The sequence below is a fragment of the Thermobia domestica genome, chromosome 9 (assembly GCF_964235325.1).
Source record: "Thermobia domestica chromosome 9, izTheDome1.hap1.1, whole genome shotgun sequence".
NCBI classification, from domain to species: domain Eukaryota; kingdom Metazoa; phylum Arthropoda; class Insecta; order Zygentoma; family Lepismatidae; genus Thermobia; species Thermobia domestica.
In genome coordinates, this window is record NC_137462.1 from 121,024,664 (window position 1) to 121,043,080 (window position 18,417).

At 36.3% G+C, this 18,417-nt stretch overlaps 1 protein-coding gene across 4 annotated transcripts in view; it reads left to right on the top strand.

Annotated features, from left to right (window-relative positions):
* LOC145694978 (uncharacterized) overlaps positions 1–18,417 on the top strand; it is a 100,892-nt gene that overhangs the window by 74,429 nt on the left and 8,046 nt on the right. For all 4 annotated transcript variants that reach the window (XM_081771799.1, XM_081771802.1, XM_081771800.1 and 1 more), the window contains one exon: positions 3,220–5,645. In XM_081771799.1, the coding sequence (XP_081627925.1) occupies positions 3,220–5,644 (2,425 nt within the window). In that variant the 3' untranslated portion in view covers position 5,645. The remainder of the gene's footprint in view (positions 1–3,219; positions 5,646–18,417) is intronic.

Consider the following 18,417-nt stretch of genomic DNA (forward strand, 5'->3'; position numbering starts at 1 on the left):
TATTCAGATGCTGAGATACAAAGTATTTCTTGTCGTGATTAATTGCTTTGCCACATACTTTGAACAACAAAACTGCGCCATCGGTAGTAAACGCATCTGCGCCAAATTCACGGACGTATCTTTGTAACTTACTGCTCAACGGTATGCTAAATTTTGGCATGATGCGGCCTTTTGTGCGTTCGAATCTGGAATAAAGAATATTGCTTCGAATGCTTCGTTGATTGAACTTAGTTCTTTCTTTCGTTTTTACAGAAGCTCCAGTTTCTTTTGATGTCGACTGGGGAAACAATGACCCCGCGAACAACAACTTGAAGGAAGTCGCCACTCTGTTGCAAGCGCAGATATTATTTCTGATAGCACGCTACCGCCTTTGTTCGCATTAATTGTTACAGTCCCAAAGTTCGCCAACTTTCGTCTAAGCTAGCGTTTTTAAATCAGCCTAAACCTGAAGTCAATGTTATTGTTGAACATGATATCACGCTACGCAGGCATTTCAATGAAAAAATAACACTCCTAATCGAGAATGAGCATTTATAATTTGAAATTTTTGTATCTAAAATTGCAAAAAAGTCAAAGAAAGGCATTTACACATCCAAGAGTTGTTGAAGCTATTAAAAGGAAAATAGGCAAAATAAAAAAAACTTCACTACAGGCTCACAACACAAAATGAATTTTTCCTTTTAAAAAATATAGATACAGGCATCTTTAAAAGAAAGGCATTTTGCCAAAGTTCCGGGCTCTAGTAATAATTATTCCCAAAAGAACAAACAAACTCCTCATACGGTCACCCCCGACTTAGGTCTATTCTCAGTAACAGAATAAATCTCCAAAAATTACAATTATGGCTGTATTTGATATACATCTATATTACGTCTAACGTATGTCAAATATTACATTGATACATGTTGTTCATACTTTTATAGTCTATATTCGAGTGAATACTGCCGTATAATATTTCATGGATAAATAGAATAACACTGTGTAAATTATATATTGCTGTTTCTTAGTAAGTACTCTTAAGCAATTTACACATTCGACTTAAAATAGAGAAAGTTCCCAGTCTGTAAGTAACGATAATTCCTATTAACAATCGCCGCTCCGCTACTTACCTGCCTGTCAGTCTGCTTTCATTGAAAATTGGATGATAATGTGAACATGAACTGCTTTACTGCTTATTATCAGCACGGATCTCAAATTATTTATGATAAAATTTTCTCAGTAGATGCGATGTTAAAACTACAGTTTCGGAGAGAGAAGTTGTTAGACATCAACACGTTTTATCCATTATTTAGTATGAAGAAAAGTGAGAATTTTTATTTGTCTTTTGATCAACATAGCTCGTTTTCAGGCTATTGATTATGAAGAATAGGTGTACCAATACAGTATATATATATATATGGGCGTATTTAGGAGTGGCTGTCGGGCTCAAGCCCCCTCCCCCAAATAAATTTGTTATTTGAAAAACTTCATTAAAATTTGTCGGCACCCAGAAGAAAAAAATATAAATGCTTATTCACGGGTTGTGCATAGACCCCCCCAAACAACAAGGTTTGCATTATGGGGGCCGTAATAATTACGGTTACAAATGCAGCACTGTTCGACGTAGACTGCCGTAAGATCGAACTACAAATCAGTTTTACAATACACGTTTCTCAGATACAGAACGATATACTTATGTGGGTCGATGGATATATGTATATATGTTCCAGCATAACTATGGATTGCCTGGAGCAATTTCAACCAAACTTGGTACGCATATGACTTACAATCTAGAAAAAGTTCTGTGGGGATAAGGTGAAATAAAGTAGTAATCGAAAACAACCAATATTAGTGTCGAATCCATAGTTTTCGGGTTGCGGAGATGAATAGTAACACTCCAGATGCCCTTTATATCCAAATACAGCTAGAATTAGCACTCGTAGAGGGCAGAAAGGGACTGACATAAAAATAATCGAAAACGATCGATATTAGTTTCGATTTCATAGTTTTCGGAGTTGGGAAAGCGACTGACTCGTTTTGAAAGGACTTGGAATATAGTTATTACTCACTTCAAGCGGGGATTTTAGCATGTCACTTTAAACAGTGTACTCCAGAAAGGGGGAGGGGGGTTAGGACATTTAAAAATTTATGCCAAAACCAGGCATATGTTTGCGCTTGTGCTTTCGGGTACCTATGTTTGCGCTTTCATTGAAGTGCGTATTCTAAGGAGGAAGAGGATTCAAATATTTTCCATAAACATAATGCGAAGAACAAGGATTATAGCTAGTGTAAATGATGCAAAGATTTATGGATCATATTAACTTGCGTAAGTAGGAATATTTTTCAAACTTCCAGCTTGTCTCTGTTATGACCATAGAACGAATAAAATATATATTTCAAATAAAATTAGTACTAACCTTTTTTGTATTCCTAAAGAAATAATATCCAATATTTCGTTGATATTTTATCGAGTATCCATTACTAAGGACCGTATGTGCTTAGAACATATGCAGCAACAGGATCTTTACATGGTTAAAGCTTCTGCTTACATGGAAAGCCTCAATTAAAAAAGAAAAAAAAAATAGTGCGTATTGTATTTTCGAAAGTTACTCTGTATATGTGTTCCCTTTTCTTCGGAATTAAGTTTAGTGTAAGTGCATGTAATATCAATAGAATATTGCCTATTACAACTTACTCTTATCCTGTAGGTATTACAGTTACTTGCAGAAAAATGACAAATTATAATAGGTAAACTTGTATTGGTGTTAAGTGCACTTACACTATACTTACTTCCAAGAAAAAGGAAACTCATATAAAGGATAACCTCTATAAATACAATATGCTACTAGGTTTTTAAATGAATATTCCTACTGAAGTTGAACCTTTAAGCCCATGAAGATTCCATTGCTGCATATGTTTAAAACCTCTACTGTCCTTGATAATGGAAACTCGATAAAATAATCAAAATATTTGATATTATTTCCTTGGAAATAAAAAAAGGTTAGTATTAATTTTATTTATCTCTGCTACTAAACTACGTGATATGTTGAAGTTATACATGTTATTAACACAGGAACTTTCTCCTTTTTACCACGAAATAGCACATAAGATTATATTAGTCGTTTGGAGTGACATTACCTATAATTTGCATTTTTCCCAAATTTGTATGGGGATTTCTTGCATTAGATGTAATTATCTCAAATGATTTTGCCGTGTAAGTAAATTCATTCTATTTTGCAGGTCAAAGCAATCTGGATACTCTCTACCTCCTCCTCTGCAAGACGCAGAAGACTGGGACGCCGTTTTTCAGGATGAGTTACGCATGAGAGACCATTGTCCAGTTCCAGCGAACGAGTTGTCCCGTACGAGTGTACCAGGGAACAGCGAGCCTTCGAATGCCGAATGCTACGTATCCACGAATAATAGATTTAGAGAAGTCGCCGAAAAGCGTCTTTCAGTTAGTGATAAATGTGACGGCTTGGAAGAAATCCCATTGAAATCGCATTACTACCATAACAAGACATTTAATAAAGACTCTGCAATAAACAAAAACCAGAACATTGATGTTTTCGTTAGTGATTCCTCGTGGGACGAGGAAGATGGAGAAAGTGGGAATTTAGCTAAGACTGTTGACAAAGCAAGATCATTTCAAATAAATAAGACTGAACCAAACGATACGCAAAATAAACAAGGTAGTCAGTTCGAAATACGAAGGCCATTAGTCGCTCAAAGTGTAAGTGATAAAGAAGTGATCATGCACAAAACAAGCAATTGTGATATACATAGCTTAAATAAAGAAATAAATAGTGCTTCTGCATTTCGTGACCAAAGTGAATCGGAAAGTAAGCCACACTCTAAACACAACATAGACTGTTACGGAGATAACTGGGAAACATCAGTTATTCAGGAAGCAACCACTCAAGACACAGTAAATGAAGAAAATTTCTTGGTAAATCGAACGGAAGATCCTAGTGGTACTAGCCGTACAGGTGATAAAGTATCACCTAAAATAACCCGAGTTTCATCTGAGTTGAAAGAAGAGGAAGAAGAATCTATACCTGTCGAGCAGTTCTTGAATTTCGTTCCGGATAAGCCATGTGAATCCAATGATGGAAATATCAAAAGTGAACAGAACAATACATCCGTTAACGTAAATGACTTATTAAAAATTGTAGGCACATCGATTAATGCTTTTCCACAGCAGAATATTCCAACAATGTCGAACAGTTCTTCTGTACTTTCTAACTTATTTCCACCATTACCTCCAGTGACACCAGACATTCTAGCTCGACATTTACAAAGTTTACAACAGGCACCTTCACCTGTAGAACTTCTAAATCAGAATCAGACTGTACAGCAGGATTCAAAAGACAACGTGGCTGCTCAGTTTATAAGAGAATTTCAAAACGCTCAAAATGCGAAGAAACCAGATCTTGCGAGTTTACTTGCAAACAATCCTTCATCACCTTTCTTGTATTCAACCCAGCTTGGATCACTACAAATTGGTCAGACTGGGTCTGTGCAGCCTAATCACCAACTTGGGAGTCCACAATTAAGCCCACAGGCTAGAGATATACAACTTAATCAACTGCCTGCCGCTTTACAATTAGGAGTACAACCTAGTCCACAATCTGGATCATTGCAAGTTGGGCAGCCTAGTAATATGCAGGTAGGACAGTGCAGTCCTACGTCAACAGGACAAGCAGCTGTACAGACAGGAAATCCTGGATCGATCTCAGTATCACAAGGTGGACCTACACAATCACCACCACCTTTTTCTCCTCCAATACCAAATTCTCAGTCTCAGTTACCTGTAGCGAACGCTCAGCCTCAGTTACCTGTGGTAAATCCACAGCCTCAATTACCTGTTATAAATATTCAACCTCAGTTACCTGTTGCAAATTCTCAGCCTCAGTTACCTGTTACAAACGCTCAGCCTCAATTATTTCCAAATGCTAACATGGGAGCATCAGCATTTCAGACTTCTGACCAAACATCAGGACTTCCGTTTACTCAATCCGTCCAAAATAATCAGGGATTATTAGGAGGTGCTAATCCACTTACTGGATTGATACAATCTTCACAGTTTGGTGTTAGGTATCCGCCGCCACCTACAACAGGTGGGTTTGGTCTACCTATTTCGTCGTCTCCTTTTCAAGTTCCAATGGCAAACTTTCCTTCCATGCCTACTTTAGTGCCAATGATGATGCCTAATAATCCAGATATGTATTTACAGAGTATTATGGGAATGCAAAATCTAATCAGACAGGAAAGTCAGGCCCAGTTTAACTACCTTACAAACATTATAAATCAGCTTTCACTTCAAAAGAGTGTAGATCCTCAGGTATCATCGCCGAGTGTAGGTGTCCCGCCAACAACTAACATGTCTGATATTAGAACGCAAGTGCCTTCAAGTAATTCAATTCTTGCTAATTTACAGTATGGTCTACAGGTGCAGATGAGTGGAACCAACGGCCCTCAAAGCAATGTGAACATGTCATACGCTTCACAGTCTGTGACCCAACAAAGTACTCAGCCGGTTACGACAGCCCAAGGTATTCAGGGTGGAAGTTTGCCAGAGTCTGTGATAAAAAATAATCCTCTTTATGCAGATCTTTTCGGGTTACAGCTTCAGGAAGGAAAAGGACCCGTTTCTAATACATAAGGTAAGGTTTTTCTCAGTATTCCATATACTATTACGTTTATCTTTTTGAAGTTTCGTAGTGTTCACCAAACTTTTTGGATTATCCGTGGCCTGTCGGGATGAAGGATGATGTTAATATACAATTACAGATATAAGAAGTACCAGAATAAAACAGGAATTCACTTGATGAAGAGAGGAGACTAATTTATACTTGAGAATAGTTCTTACGCGTTGGAATAAGTAAGTCAGTTATAAATCCAAAACTTTACTAAGATAGCCTCGTTGAATTTAAAAATAATAATAACTTCCATGTGTATGTACTAAAGGCAGAAAGATGCACGTGTTGACTATAACTAATGACAGTCCACAGGAATCCATCACAACACTGGCTCAAACCTGTGATGTGTCACGTACAATGATACACAGGATCCTTGGGAAACACGGATTCCATTCTACAAACTGCACATCGTGCAGGAATTAACAAAATCGAAGCCAATGTTCAGCAGGAATTTAGCGAGAAAATAGATGAAGAATTTGAGAGTGATTGTGCTGCCATGCGTGCGTTTCAGGGATGAGAGTACTTTTCACCTGAATGTCACGGTGAATAGGTAAAACTGCCGATACTGGAGTGGCGCGAATCCCCATGGTTCGTGAAGGCAGCACATCACTCAGACACTGAATGTCTTGCCGGGAACATTAGGCGATCAATAATCGAACTCCTCTTCACAGATGGTACGTTGACAAATGAGAAATACTTGAAGATACTGCAAGATAATAGCGGTACTCTGCATTTGATGGTGGAATCTGTGGAAAATAATCCCGAAGAATTTGATGACGCCCACTGTTTTTTAGCGTGACAGCTGTCCTGCCCACTTTTATGTCCCAGTACATGACTATTTACAGTCCGTATTTCCTGGTGATAGATTGGTCATTGAGACACTATCAAGTGGGCGGCACGTTACCCCAATGTTATGCTACGCTTTAATCGTTTTCGTTTTTCATGTCTTTCTCATTCCTGTGCCACAGTGTTTTCTAACGATATTCTACCTGATCCTCTATCCGTTTCACAGTTTTCGCTTGATATGTTACATTTTACAAAATCGATCGCCACGAAATGTACAAGCAGTAAAAATATCAAAGTTGCTTGTTTTCATGCGTAGAATGTAATTTTGGCACTTTAAAACTACTTTGCAGTTTATCATTTTCCATTTCTACTTCCGGCGAGTCCGGTTGTGACTGGAGATTCCCGAAACCAACAAGATTTTTGACCTTTTTGCCTCATGACAGTTCCGGAAGGTTCCACCTCTCTATCTGCCTTGGTTTCTACGATAGGTGTAACATTTTCGTGGAACGCACTCTGTAAGTGGATACAAGCAATTATGAGAATTTTAACAACTATACAAACGAGTTAGAAAAGAATATACTATTTGTTATTTCTGTGTTCCTCTATTTGACTAGTCCGCAACTTTGGTGGACGGAGTCCTGGATTCGATTTCCGATAGGAGAGCTTTGAAATTTGAACGCATTACGATGGTTTGGATTCCACCTTAGTTTATGGGCTTCGGTGCTGAAAAGGGACACGAAACCCTAACCAACCAATCTGTGTTTCTCTATTGTATGAATGGGGTTGTTGATAGATACCAGAAATCTACAGCAGCTGATATAGGTGAGAGTATAGTTGTGCTATATGTAGTTGGAAGTCTGTAGACGTGAAGCCAATTTGACTTACTTTTATATGAAATCTAAGGAAGATACACTGTACATATCAAAATTACGTACTGTTTTGCCTGGTTGGAAAACGAATAAAAGTAGTAACTTTAGATTGTAAGGCTTAACTGCACAAAATTTCAAGCTTGTAATTGTGTTCATTTTTCTTTGGTTCACCTGTGAAGAAAAGCATATTTTGACACTTAACGTAAAATGACAAATTTCACTGTAGAGGTGCAACAGTCTAATAAAGAATTTGTCTGCCGAAAAAGCTATCGACATTCATCGACAGTTGATATATGTTTGTGGGGCCACTGCCCATGCCAACTGTGGTGTTTGAAAGTGGATACGTAAATGTAGGGGAAGAGAGGGGAGTCAACTGGAATTCTCCTAAGGTCCAGATGTCCAATTTGTGTAACCACCGCAGAAAACATTGCTGTGTTGAAGCCCTAGTCATAGAGGACAGAAAGCTTACTGTTGAGAGTATCTGTAACTTACAGGATTCTCTCATAGCACCATAGAAAGAATCTTGACAAGCCACTTGAAAGTTACCCAGCGCCTGTTCACATCTAGTCCCTCGGCAGTTAGATGAAGAGAATGCCTCCTGCATGATAATTGTTAGTCTTCTTACAAGAAACTGGGAAATTATTGTAATCTGTTATCACAATGGATAGAATATTTTCCTCTCTCTAATCCTGAAACAAAAAGTCAATCCAAAGAGTGGAATCTCTCTTCATTTCTACCCCAAAAATTTCACCGGCTAGATCAAAAGCTCTATGCCATTTTCTGGGCAAAAAGTATCTGGTCCAATTCTGACCGATCCTGTACCAAAGGGAGGAGTAATTACTGGATAGTACACTATTCAAATGATAGTTGGATAAGCGATTGCTTTTTGCAGTTCAATAAAGTCTGTCAAAGCTCGCACAGTCAGGTTTTCTCTTCCACAAGGATAATTCACAACCTATCCGATCTCAAGTTGTATTTGCTTCTTACAGGATAAGAACATTGACGTCATCCATTGTACTACCATGGTCTAGCTCCCATTCATTGTGTGGCAGTTTTGAGTCCTTTAGAAGTGCTGTTTTTCTGTGCCTAAAACATACCTCCAAAAAAAACTTCTCAGACGCCCTTGATAGTTGGATGCAAAGATTGTAATCGTGCATAGACGTAATGGAGATTATGTTGAAAAGGCCCAGAATGAAATAACTCGAAACTTGAATACTGCGGGGGTTAAGGGAAAGCGGTACATGATTTTGGTGCTCATTTCATTTTTTTAAACAAAATGTTCTGAGTTTTGTCCAAGAGATGTTTGTATTGATAATTTAAGAAAGTTGAATTTAATATAATTTCTAATGCTGACATATTTCAGCATAATATGGTTATTATTTGTCTCGTTGGACCTATTACGTTTAAGAGAGGAATTATCAATAGAAACTTCTTGAGTAATTATTTTTTTAAAAATCTGGCAACCAGTACAACTAATAAATTTAACCTACAATGTCAGATCAGTCTCAGATAGTTTCTCAAGATTATGAATATATTGAAACAATTCATGTTAATGATTTCTTTTTTAACCGCATTCGTATCACCAAAAAAAAAAAAGTATCAGATCTAATTCAAATTTTGTTGAACGAAACGCAGATGGTCTATTTTTGGTTATTAACTAAATTTTTGCTTTGTAACTACCAAAATCATTTTAATGTGTTTTTCTTTGATTTTTTTCCTGTGAGCATAGAACTTGATTAAATACTTACAATATATACTTACTTACTTACAATATATACTTACAATATATACTTACAATAAATACTTACAATATATACTTACAATAAATACTTACAATAAATACTTACAGTATATCGTTAGTATTCGAGATGTACAACATGCGCGCGGTACAGATGATTAAGCGCGCAGCTGTAAGTAATATATATATAATATAGACTGCAGAAGAACACCACCATTAAACTGCGGGAGGTGATCCCTTAAATCAAACGAAAAGAAAAAGTTCTCATAAACACGAGTCGTAAACCTCCTACTTTTAGAGTTATAAGTCGCCAGAAATACGAAAAATCACGTTCTAAAATGCTCTGGATCTATCGGAAACGGTTTAAGGAATACGTGGGAATTAGAATGTGCTTGTATCGTACCACTCAAGAAATAGAAAAGGATCCAGCAGCATTTGACTGTGAATGGTCGATATTTGATTAAAGGAAAAAAAGTAGATCGGATGAGTTGGTGCAAAATACCATTTTATTTATTTATTTATTTATTTATTTATTTATTTTTTTTTTTTGCGCATAACTTACGTGGTAGAAATACCAATAATTAGCTAAAGAAATAAAAAAGGAAAAAGAAATTACCCTCTACATGACTCCGCAGAAGGGGGAGCTGTACGCAAAGAGAAAGATTTTAAAAAAAATACTCATGGAAAGATAAAAGAAAAAACTTCAACACTCAACTTTCCAATTGCCAGGCCCTATCCCACAATGCACCATCGTGTTTGCAGTTATCTTACAGATGCACTTTTTTAAAATACATATACTCAATAGTATATAATAATTATCTTAAGCTTGATAGATATTTTAACCCTTATTATTAAGTGTTATATCTTAGAAAAATAGTAACATATAGATATCAACACAAAGATCTATTAGTTCCAACTTTATTTAAGAATAGAATGTTTCTAATACACTCGATAATAGAATTGTTCACAATATTAATTATATAGAAAAAAAAACTATATATGTGCAGAATGTTGTTAACATTACAGCTTATAAGAATAGACAAGATTTGGTTATTTGTATTGTAACGTGATTTTATGTATTTCTCTTTAGTTACATTTATTGCCCACAGTCCGAATATTTGGATATTTCAATACGTTCAAGTACACTTAATTAATACGAAAATTCGCAATAATTAATGCTTGCATAACCAGAACATTAGACACATCACACATAACTCACAACTATCTTTTATTCTTCAAAATCTCCACTTGATTTATATTCGGTTGTCATAGCAACTCTAAAAACAGCTATCTCTAGTTACGGTCTTCACAATTACAAATTAACTATATAAAATCAACATATATTCCATGCCACTGATTAATCGTTCAACCTATATTTAAAATCAACAACATATTATATTATTTTCTTCTTCTTCACGACAGATTGTGCATTTTTAAGCACCGTTGTCCAAAATAGCTACAAGACAAAAATGGAAGTAATTCACAGAATAGATATATAATATCGTTGTATAAATGGCTTCCGACGAGGACTTCTTTAATTGGTTACAATTCAAGGAAGAATCCTGGATCGTTACATATTCTTACTAATTCAATATCATGGAAGCTCATTGACGAATTAAATTGAAGTATATTGAAATACTATATAACTTATTTCTTCCATTTGGGCAAAAGCACAATACTAATAAATAAAGCGAATTATAAAGAAATCATAACAATACTCAAAAGGAAACAAAACAAGACTTGATTAATATCATTAACAGGAATAATATAAATAAAGAAATTATCATAGTAACAATGTGCAAAGTTTATGTAAATTAGAATACAATATAATATGTTTTATTTATTCGAGCATAATTAGCATAACTTGAATAGGCACTATTCGTATTCATTTACTTTCTTAGGATGACGCAAAGAATTATGATCTGTATAGAATTCAAACAAAGTACGAATAACAAATGAAATCATTACGATATTTAAAGTGAAATGAAACAAAAATCAATTGAATATGTTTTCTCGGACGCCACAATTTTAGTTTAAGTTACATTGGCAAAGGATTGGATTAGGTTACATTGAATAGCGCAATCTTGAATACAGTTCTGCGTATTATTTGCTTTCACGGTACCTTAGTTTCTATTTTGAGAATTTCTGTCATATATAAATCTATTATGAAATCCATTTCAAGAAAAAATAGATGTACTGTTTGCTTGATTTTTAAATGTATTACGATTATTGTTCCTGTTTCTCTTAAAATTGAATTCGGTTCTATTACCGGTAAAATTGGGTTTAGTTCTATTATCGTTATAATGGAATCTATTATTACTTCTCACATTAAGATCACCTTCCCTGACATTAACGTTGCGAACAGGTACATAACTAACTTGATTACGATTAGTATTGGCTTGATTACCATTACTATTATCCTGCAACATAGATTGACTTTCAAAATATTGCACTATCATAATAACATGATTGAAACTAACGCATTGTACAGAAATCAACATTTGTTGCAATTTAAAGGGTAACAAGATTCGGATTGGTGCTATTACTCTTGATTTCTGCTGATATGGATTAATTAACTTCAATTCATTATATAGAGATATCACGAAATCAGTGAGAGACTTATCCAATTTTGGGTTATAATGTCTATTTCGAACTAAGGCGTCTCTATTGACCAACATGAAATCGTTTTCAAAATTAGAAAGTAAGGCATTTTTAATATCTAAATAATTACGTAAATTACTTATGATCGCTTTGAACCATACGGAACATGGTGGTAGTAAAACATGCTGCAGAATTTTCAAAAAATTAGATTTGTCTACTCCAATTAAATCACATTCTTCCTCGAACTTTTCTAAGAATGTGCTGGCCGGGATGTATTCTGACCTTCCGCTAAATTTTAAGAATCTAATTTCACTAAACTGAAAATGATTACTTTTGTTAGTATGCTTACAATGTTTGGAATTTATGTGAAAGTTTTTTCCTGCGGTGAGATGAATGATTTCTTCTCCTATCTCTCACGATACTAGCTTCACTATCGTCCTTCTCAGAATATTCTTTGGAAGAATCACTATCTCTCACTACTGCTCCGGGTTGATATGGGGGGCCGCGGTGGCTCAGTGGTAGAGCGTTCACCTCTGGTGCTAGGGGTCTCGGGTTCAAACCCTGCTCCCGCCAAATGAACTTTGTGGTGGACAAACACCGTGTGCGTGGGTTTTCTCGGGGTTCTCCCGTTTCCTCCCACTTTCTTCATTCCACCATTTCATTCATCTCTCATCATCAGCGTCTCCTTTAGCCTAACCGGCATAACCGTGGGACGTAAAACACAAAGATTTCATTTCCGGGTTGATATGTCACACGTTCTGTATTGACAGCTGGAACTGGATCACCATTAGTAATACTAAACTCTTCTTTGATGGTATTTATTTCCTCTTGTAATTCCTTAATTTGGCTAGTATGTTCATTCACTAAAGTTTCGACAACTTCTACAGAACTTTGTACTTTCGTGAATCGATGCAAAATCTGTTCCATCTTACCATCGGTTCGTTCTAGTTTATGGTGTATTTGTTGAGTTATTTGTTCTAACTTATTATCCATCTTTGTGTCCATTTTTTGAGTTATTTGCTCAAACTTGACATCGATTTGCTGTGATAATTCTGTTATTTGTTGTGACATTTGCTGACCAAGCTGTCTTATAAGATCAGCCACGTTCGTTGATGTGCCAGTACCTGATATTACATCATCACCAACATCCTCATTTATACTTTCATTTCTGGAAACATCCATTTTAATGTGTCTATAAATTTTCTTTTTACTCCTTAGTATAGTGAACTCCGTGTTGAAAGTTACGAGATTACTTACTCAACTTCAAATCAATCTCAAGGATCGTGGTTGGTAAACACCATCTATTAAATGTAACGTTATTTTACGTATTTCTCTTTAGTTACATTTATTGCCCACAGTCCGAATATTTGGATATTTCAACACGTTCAAGTACACTTAATTAATACGAAAATTCGCAATAATTAGTGATTGCATAACCAGAAAATTAGACACATTACATATAACTCACAACTATCTTTTATTCTTGAAAATCTCCACTTGATTTATATTCGGTTGTCATAGCAACTCTAAACGAACAACTATCTCTAGTTACGGTCCCCACAATTACAAATTAACTATATAAAATCAACATATATTCCATGCCACTGAGTAATCGTTCATTCTATATTTAAAATCAACAACATATTATATTCTTTTCTTCTTCTTCTTCACGACAGATTGTGCATTTTTAAGCACCGTTGTCCAAAATAGCTGCAAGACAAAAATGGAAGTAATTCACAGAATAGATATATAATATCATTGTAGTGTTAACGTCAGTTTTAAGCACTTATTTAATTCAAGGAATATGTAGTTGAGTATCAAACCAAATCGTAAGGATGCAAATTGGCACAAGTATACGTTAAGTTTGCATTAAAAAAAATCTATTGTTATAGTTTATCAGGGAGATTACACTACGAAAGGCCAGCGGATGTACAAGACAAGAGTTACAAAAAAATCATAGACACACTGGTACACTGGAAGAAGCACAACGTGCTCACACTACGACTACCTGACTAGGGATCCTGGAACGATTTGGTGCCACGTTTGGATTTGATGCTACAAAGCCAATTTGGCGAGAGCTAGAATCGTACTAAGGACCACACATGCCAGAAGTGAGCGTTCTGCCATTGACCCACCATCTCTTCCAGTCGTATGGTCTTGCCAGGCTACTTAAGTTGAAAGATGTTTTTACGATTGTGTACTGAAATGAAATAAGATGTAGTCGGTTTTTTGTTCGTGGTCTTTAGGTTACCAAGACAGATGTTCAATGTAAATGAATAATCATACGAGAGAGCGACATAGATAATAGTGAGAGAAAACTGGTGAACCCGCGAAACCTCAAGGACTGGTTATGGTCCATGTGGATTGAACACAGGGCTTTACATACTAGAGGTGAGCCTTCTTCAGTGGGTTACAATTCGCCGTCACTGCAGTCTGCAGTCAAATACTAAGCTGTAGGGTATTATGAGTGGATGATAATGTACAGTTTTTTTTTTTTTTTTTTGGTGAATTAATCACCCAATAACCAAAGATGTAGTCAGTTTCCTGTGTATGTTATTTCTTGAGCCTCCATTAATCAGGACAGTTTTTAAGGTAATTACGTATTATATGAGCATTTCAGAATAACTTGTTCTGTTTTACAGCATTCACTAAAATCATACATATATGTAGGTACAATTACCATAAAACACTATGGGTGATGGAGTTGGTTTAGAGTTAGTGTCTCTTTAGTAGCACATATATCAAATGTAGACCTACGGCTTAAGCGAGATCCGAACGACAGAGTTTCCGCCGGGAGTTAGGTTGATATATGGCTACCATAGTCATCTTCGGTGCTGGAGATCAGGATTCGATTTCCGGTGTTAGCTCAAGTGGTTCAAATTCCACGTTAAGCTGTAGGTCCACAATGCTGAAAGAGATGCTAAACTTCAACTCAACCAACGAGAGAGCTCTGTAGAACAATATTGGAACAACCACGTACAGTATGTTGTTACCTGAGGAGGAGCAACTGTTGTCAAGTAATATATCTGGGATAAATTTCCTACCAGTCCAGCTATTCGAGTATTGTATATTCCTTCATGTATTCCTTAGATTACAGTCGTTTGTTTTATCAACACTCACAGTCACTTAGTCTGAACAGGTTTCCAAAATATCACGTATTTTCGTAGTTTTTATTCTTAAGAGGAACAAGTTAGTAAATAGGTCCTTAAACACTTATTAAATCACATTTTAATATCAAAACTAGATTCCACTTTAAATATATATATATATATATCTCAAGATAAAATGTTACTTATGTGTTGCGTAACTTTCCTGTAACGGGCAATATTATTTCCGAAAGATAATCATCTTCGATTAGCTCCTTCCTGAATTTTCCAGAAGACAGCATCTTCCTGAATGTTGCCATTAATGCTTAATTAGTATTTAAAATGTATCCCTGTATCACAGCTTCTTGTATACAGTTCGTTGAGTCGGTGCCGGAGGATTCTGAAACATGGATATTTAGAAAGAGCGCATTCTGATTCCTTTATAATTCCTTGAAACACTTGCTACAGGTCCCATAGTTTTCAAGTTAGGGCGTTTTAAATTGGAATTACTTCCTGAGTAATTCCTTGAATCATTGCCATTGGTTCCATAGTGTTCAAGTTAAGGCGTTTTAAATCGTAATTTTTCGCATTTTCAGCGACTTATAAGTCTGAAAGGAGGGATTTCTTTATTCATGTTTATTAGAATTCATTTCTTTCGTTTGATTTAAAGAATAGCCTTCCGGAGTTTGGTGAGATTTTTGCAGCCTATATGTAGGTAATTTTTTCTATTTTTTTTTTTTTTTAACAACAAAGAGAGTGATTATAAGATCAAAAGGAAATAGACATATTTTCAATTGTAACTGCTAAGCGTTCTTTTATTTTTATTTATGTATGTATTTTTATCTTCAGAAACGAAACAAACTTCCTGGTGGTATGAATAGAACAGAGGCATTCGTTACATACGTATATCATGAAGTACCATGGAGACTACAGTTCCCACAAACCATTTACTACTGTTTCTTTACAGAAAATTTTATACAGAAGACATTCGGTCTATATTCGACCAATTTTCAAAGTGTACTTACTCCATGAAAAGCCGGGCCGCCACCACCGGTTGTATTCTATCGTGCTTCAGCATTATGAACTATTGCGCAACATCTCAATTTCCAGTGCAAAATTACATTGGTACCCGTGCATAGAAATTCCATCTGATTTCTCCCTGCAGGTTTCCCGTAGACAGTGGGGACTTAGTTTCAGCAGTTCACACGCCCAGAAATAAATTGAGACTGCATCATAGCTTTTAACAATAATTTCATGAAAGGGAGAAATCACCTATTTCCGTTTCTTCTTCATGTCTGATAAAACCCGAGGGTGTGGGTTGATCTCTTTGTTCATATGGATCTTCCTCTTAGGGCTTATTCTGAATCAGTCGTAAGTCGCTAACGACTTTGATTTTTCATTACCCATCTTTTTTTAAGCATTAACTTTCTCGAGGAAATTTTGTTCTTACTTTTCCGCAATACAAAGTTGTTCCATTCCATTCATACTACCGCTTATTATTAGTATCATGCGATTGTCGCATATGCCCAGCTGTAAGTACAATATGACGAACATTTTCTGTTAATTATAGGTTAATATTTCACTTACATCTTTATTAACTATTAACAAGTTCATTAAATACTTACAGATTAAGAATAGATGTACGAAGAGAAAATTATACGCATATCGTGTCTTGCGGATAAAGTCGTCACGTATAGTACCTTGGGAAATGGTATTATACAAGGAATGTTGCATTCCTAACTGTACTTGATCTGTTGGAAAAGTATCCTACTTTATTTATTTTCAAAAACCTGATGGAGTTGTAGCAAGCACGCTTGCGTGAGCCGACCTTGAACCTTCGTGCGCATACGTGATTTTTTTTTCCTGCCTGTCGATAGCGTCATTTGCTGGCAAGCAGCATTTCAGTGGGGCAGTGGGTAGTGCTCGCGTCGGTTTTTCATGTAAACAGTGAGGACTTAATTTGAACAGTCCACACGCCCAGAAATAAATTCAGATTGCATCATAGCTTTTAAGAATAATTTCATGAAAGGGAGTAGCACGGAACGACTGGAAAGGAAGGGAAGTGAAATGACGGAACAACTGGAGCAGCGCTACTGCATAAAATTTTGCCAAAAACTTTTCGACAGCCAGGTGGAAACCATGTCCTCCGTCGCCTACGTGATGCTGTGCGGCGCAAGAGACCGAACTTGCGGTCAACAGGTGTTCGTAGCCTCCATCACGACAATGCTCCAGCACATTCCTCGCACTTGATTCAGACTTTTTGGGTGAAACACCAGACTCCTGTGCTTCGACAGGCTCCTTACTCTCCTGATATGGCTCCCTGTGACTTCTGGTGTTCCTCAAACTCGAGGCCATTGAAAGGAACGCGATTTCAGACCAGAGAGGACATTATGGCAGCAACGACAGCCGAGCTCAATTTCATTCCGAAAGAGGCCTTTTCCGCATGCTTTCAACAGTGGCGGCACCGCTGGGAGAAGTGTGTGTTTAGTATTAAGGGATCTACATACTTTGAGGGTGATTAGGTGTCCAACGCTCCAGGTAAGCCGTTTTTGTTTTTCGGCCATAGGTCGGTTACTTTTCTAACAGACCACATAGTTTTACTTTAGGACGACTTAATTTTTATGACATTCAGTTCGTTTTCTGAGCCAAAGGGTTTTTCCTAATAAGATAGTGAAATCGGCCCTTGATCCAAATTGGGTCGCTATTAATCCAAAAGGTTATCCTTGACCTAAAACTACCTCAAAAAATTTTTTGACCCCCACCCCCTCCCCTTACCGAATTATCGTATCATAATGCTCAAAATTGAATATTTTTTAATTTTGTTGGGGCTGATCGAAAAATTTTGGAAGTTTCACAGATTGTAGATACTATTTAGATGTAAATATGCAATTTTTTTTCAAAACCATCGATGCGTATTTTCTTTTTTTTGCGTGTTGAAAATTTCAAAAAAATTGTAGGAAAAAGTTTTGGAGGGGACACGTCGGTGATTTTTTGGTTAAAAATTTGTTATACCCTGAGGTACAACATATATTTCTTTCGGGGCCTGAAAGTGATGGCAACATTCTCAAAAATAAATGAAACTGAAAACAAACGTAGTTGCAGAGTTTTTCCGCCATTTTATTGCCCTGAAGGTGAGGGCACCTTCAAACAATCCTTTGCCAAAGTTGACAATTTTCCTTTCTTTTGCATCCCTTCCGCTTCTGTGGTTCTTCGGTTGCTTCGATTGGGTCCATTTCGGAATAGAAACACCAAATATATCTCCGTAACAGTGCTTCCACTTCAACGACTCTTGCAGAACAAAGTTATACTCAGCTCGCTGTAGAGAGCGCTACTGTGTGCGGCTAGTGAAGCAAGGACTGATAGATAGGTTGAGCCGACGCGAGGTTTTTTGAGCCCGAAAAAACACGTTTGTTTTCAGTTTTTTTATTTTTGACAATGTTGCCATCACTTTCAGACCCCGAAAAAATATATGTTGTACCTAAGGGTATAACAAATTTTTAACCAAAAAATCACCGACGTGTCCCCGCAGAATTTTTTCCTACAATTTTTTGAAATTTTCAACACGCAAAAAAATAATGAAAATACACATCGATGATTTTGAAAAAAATTCCACATTTACATCTAAATAGTATCTACAATGTGTGAAACTTTCAAAA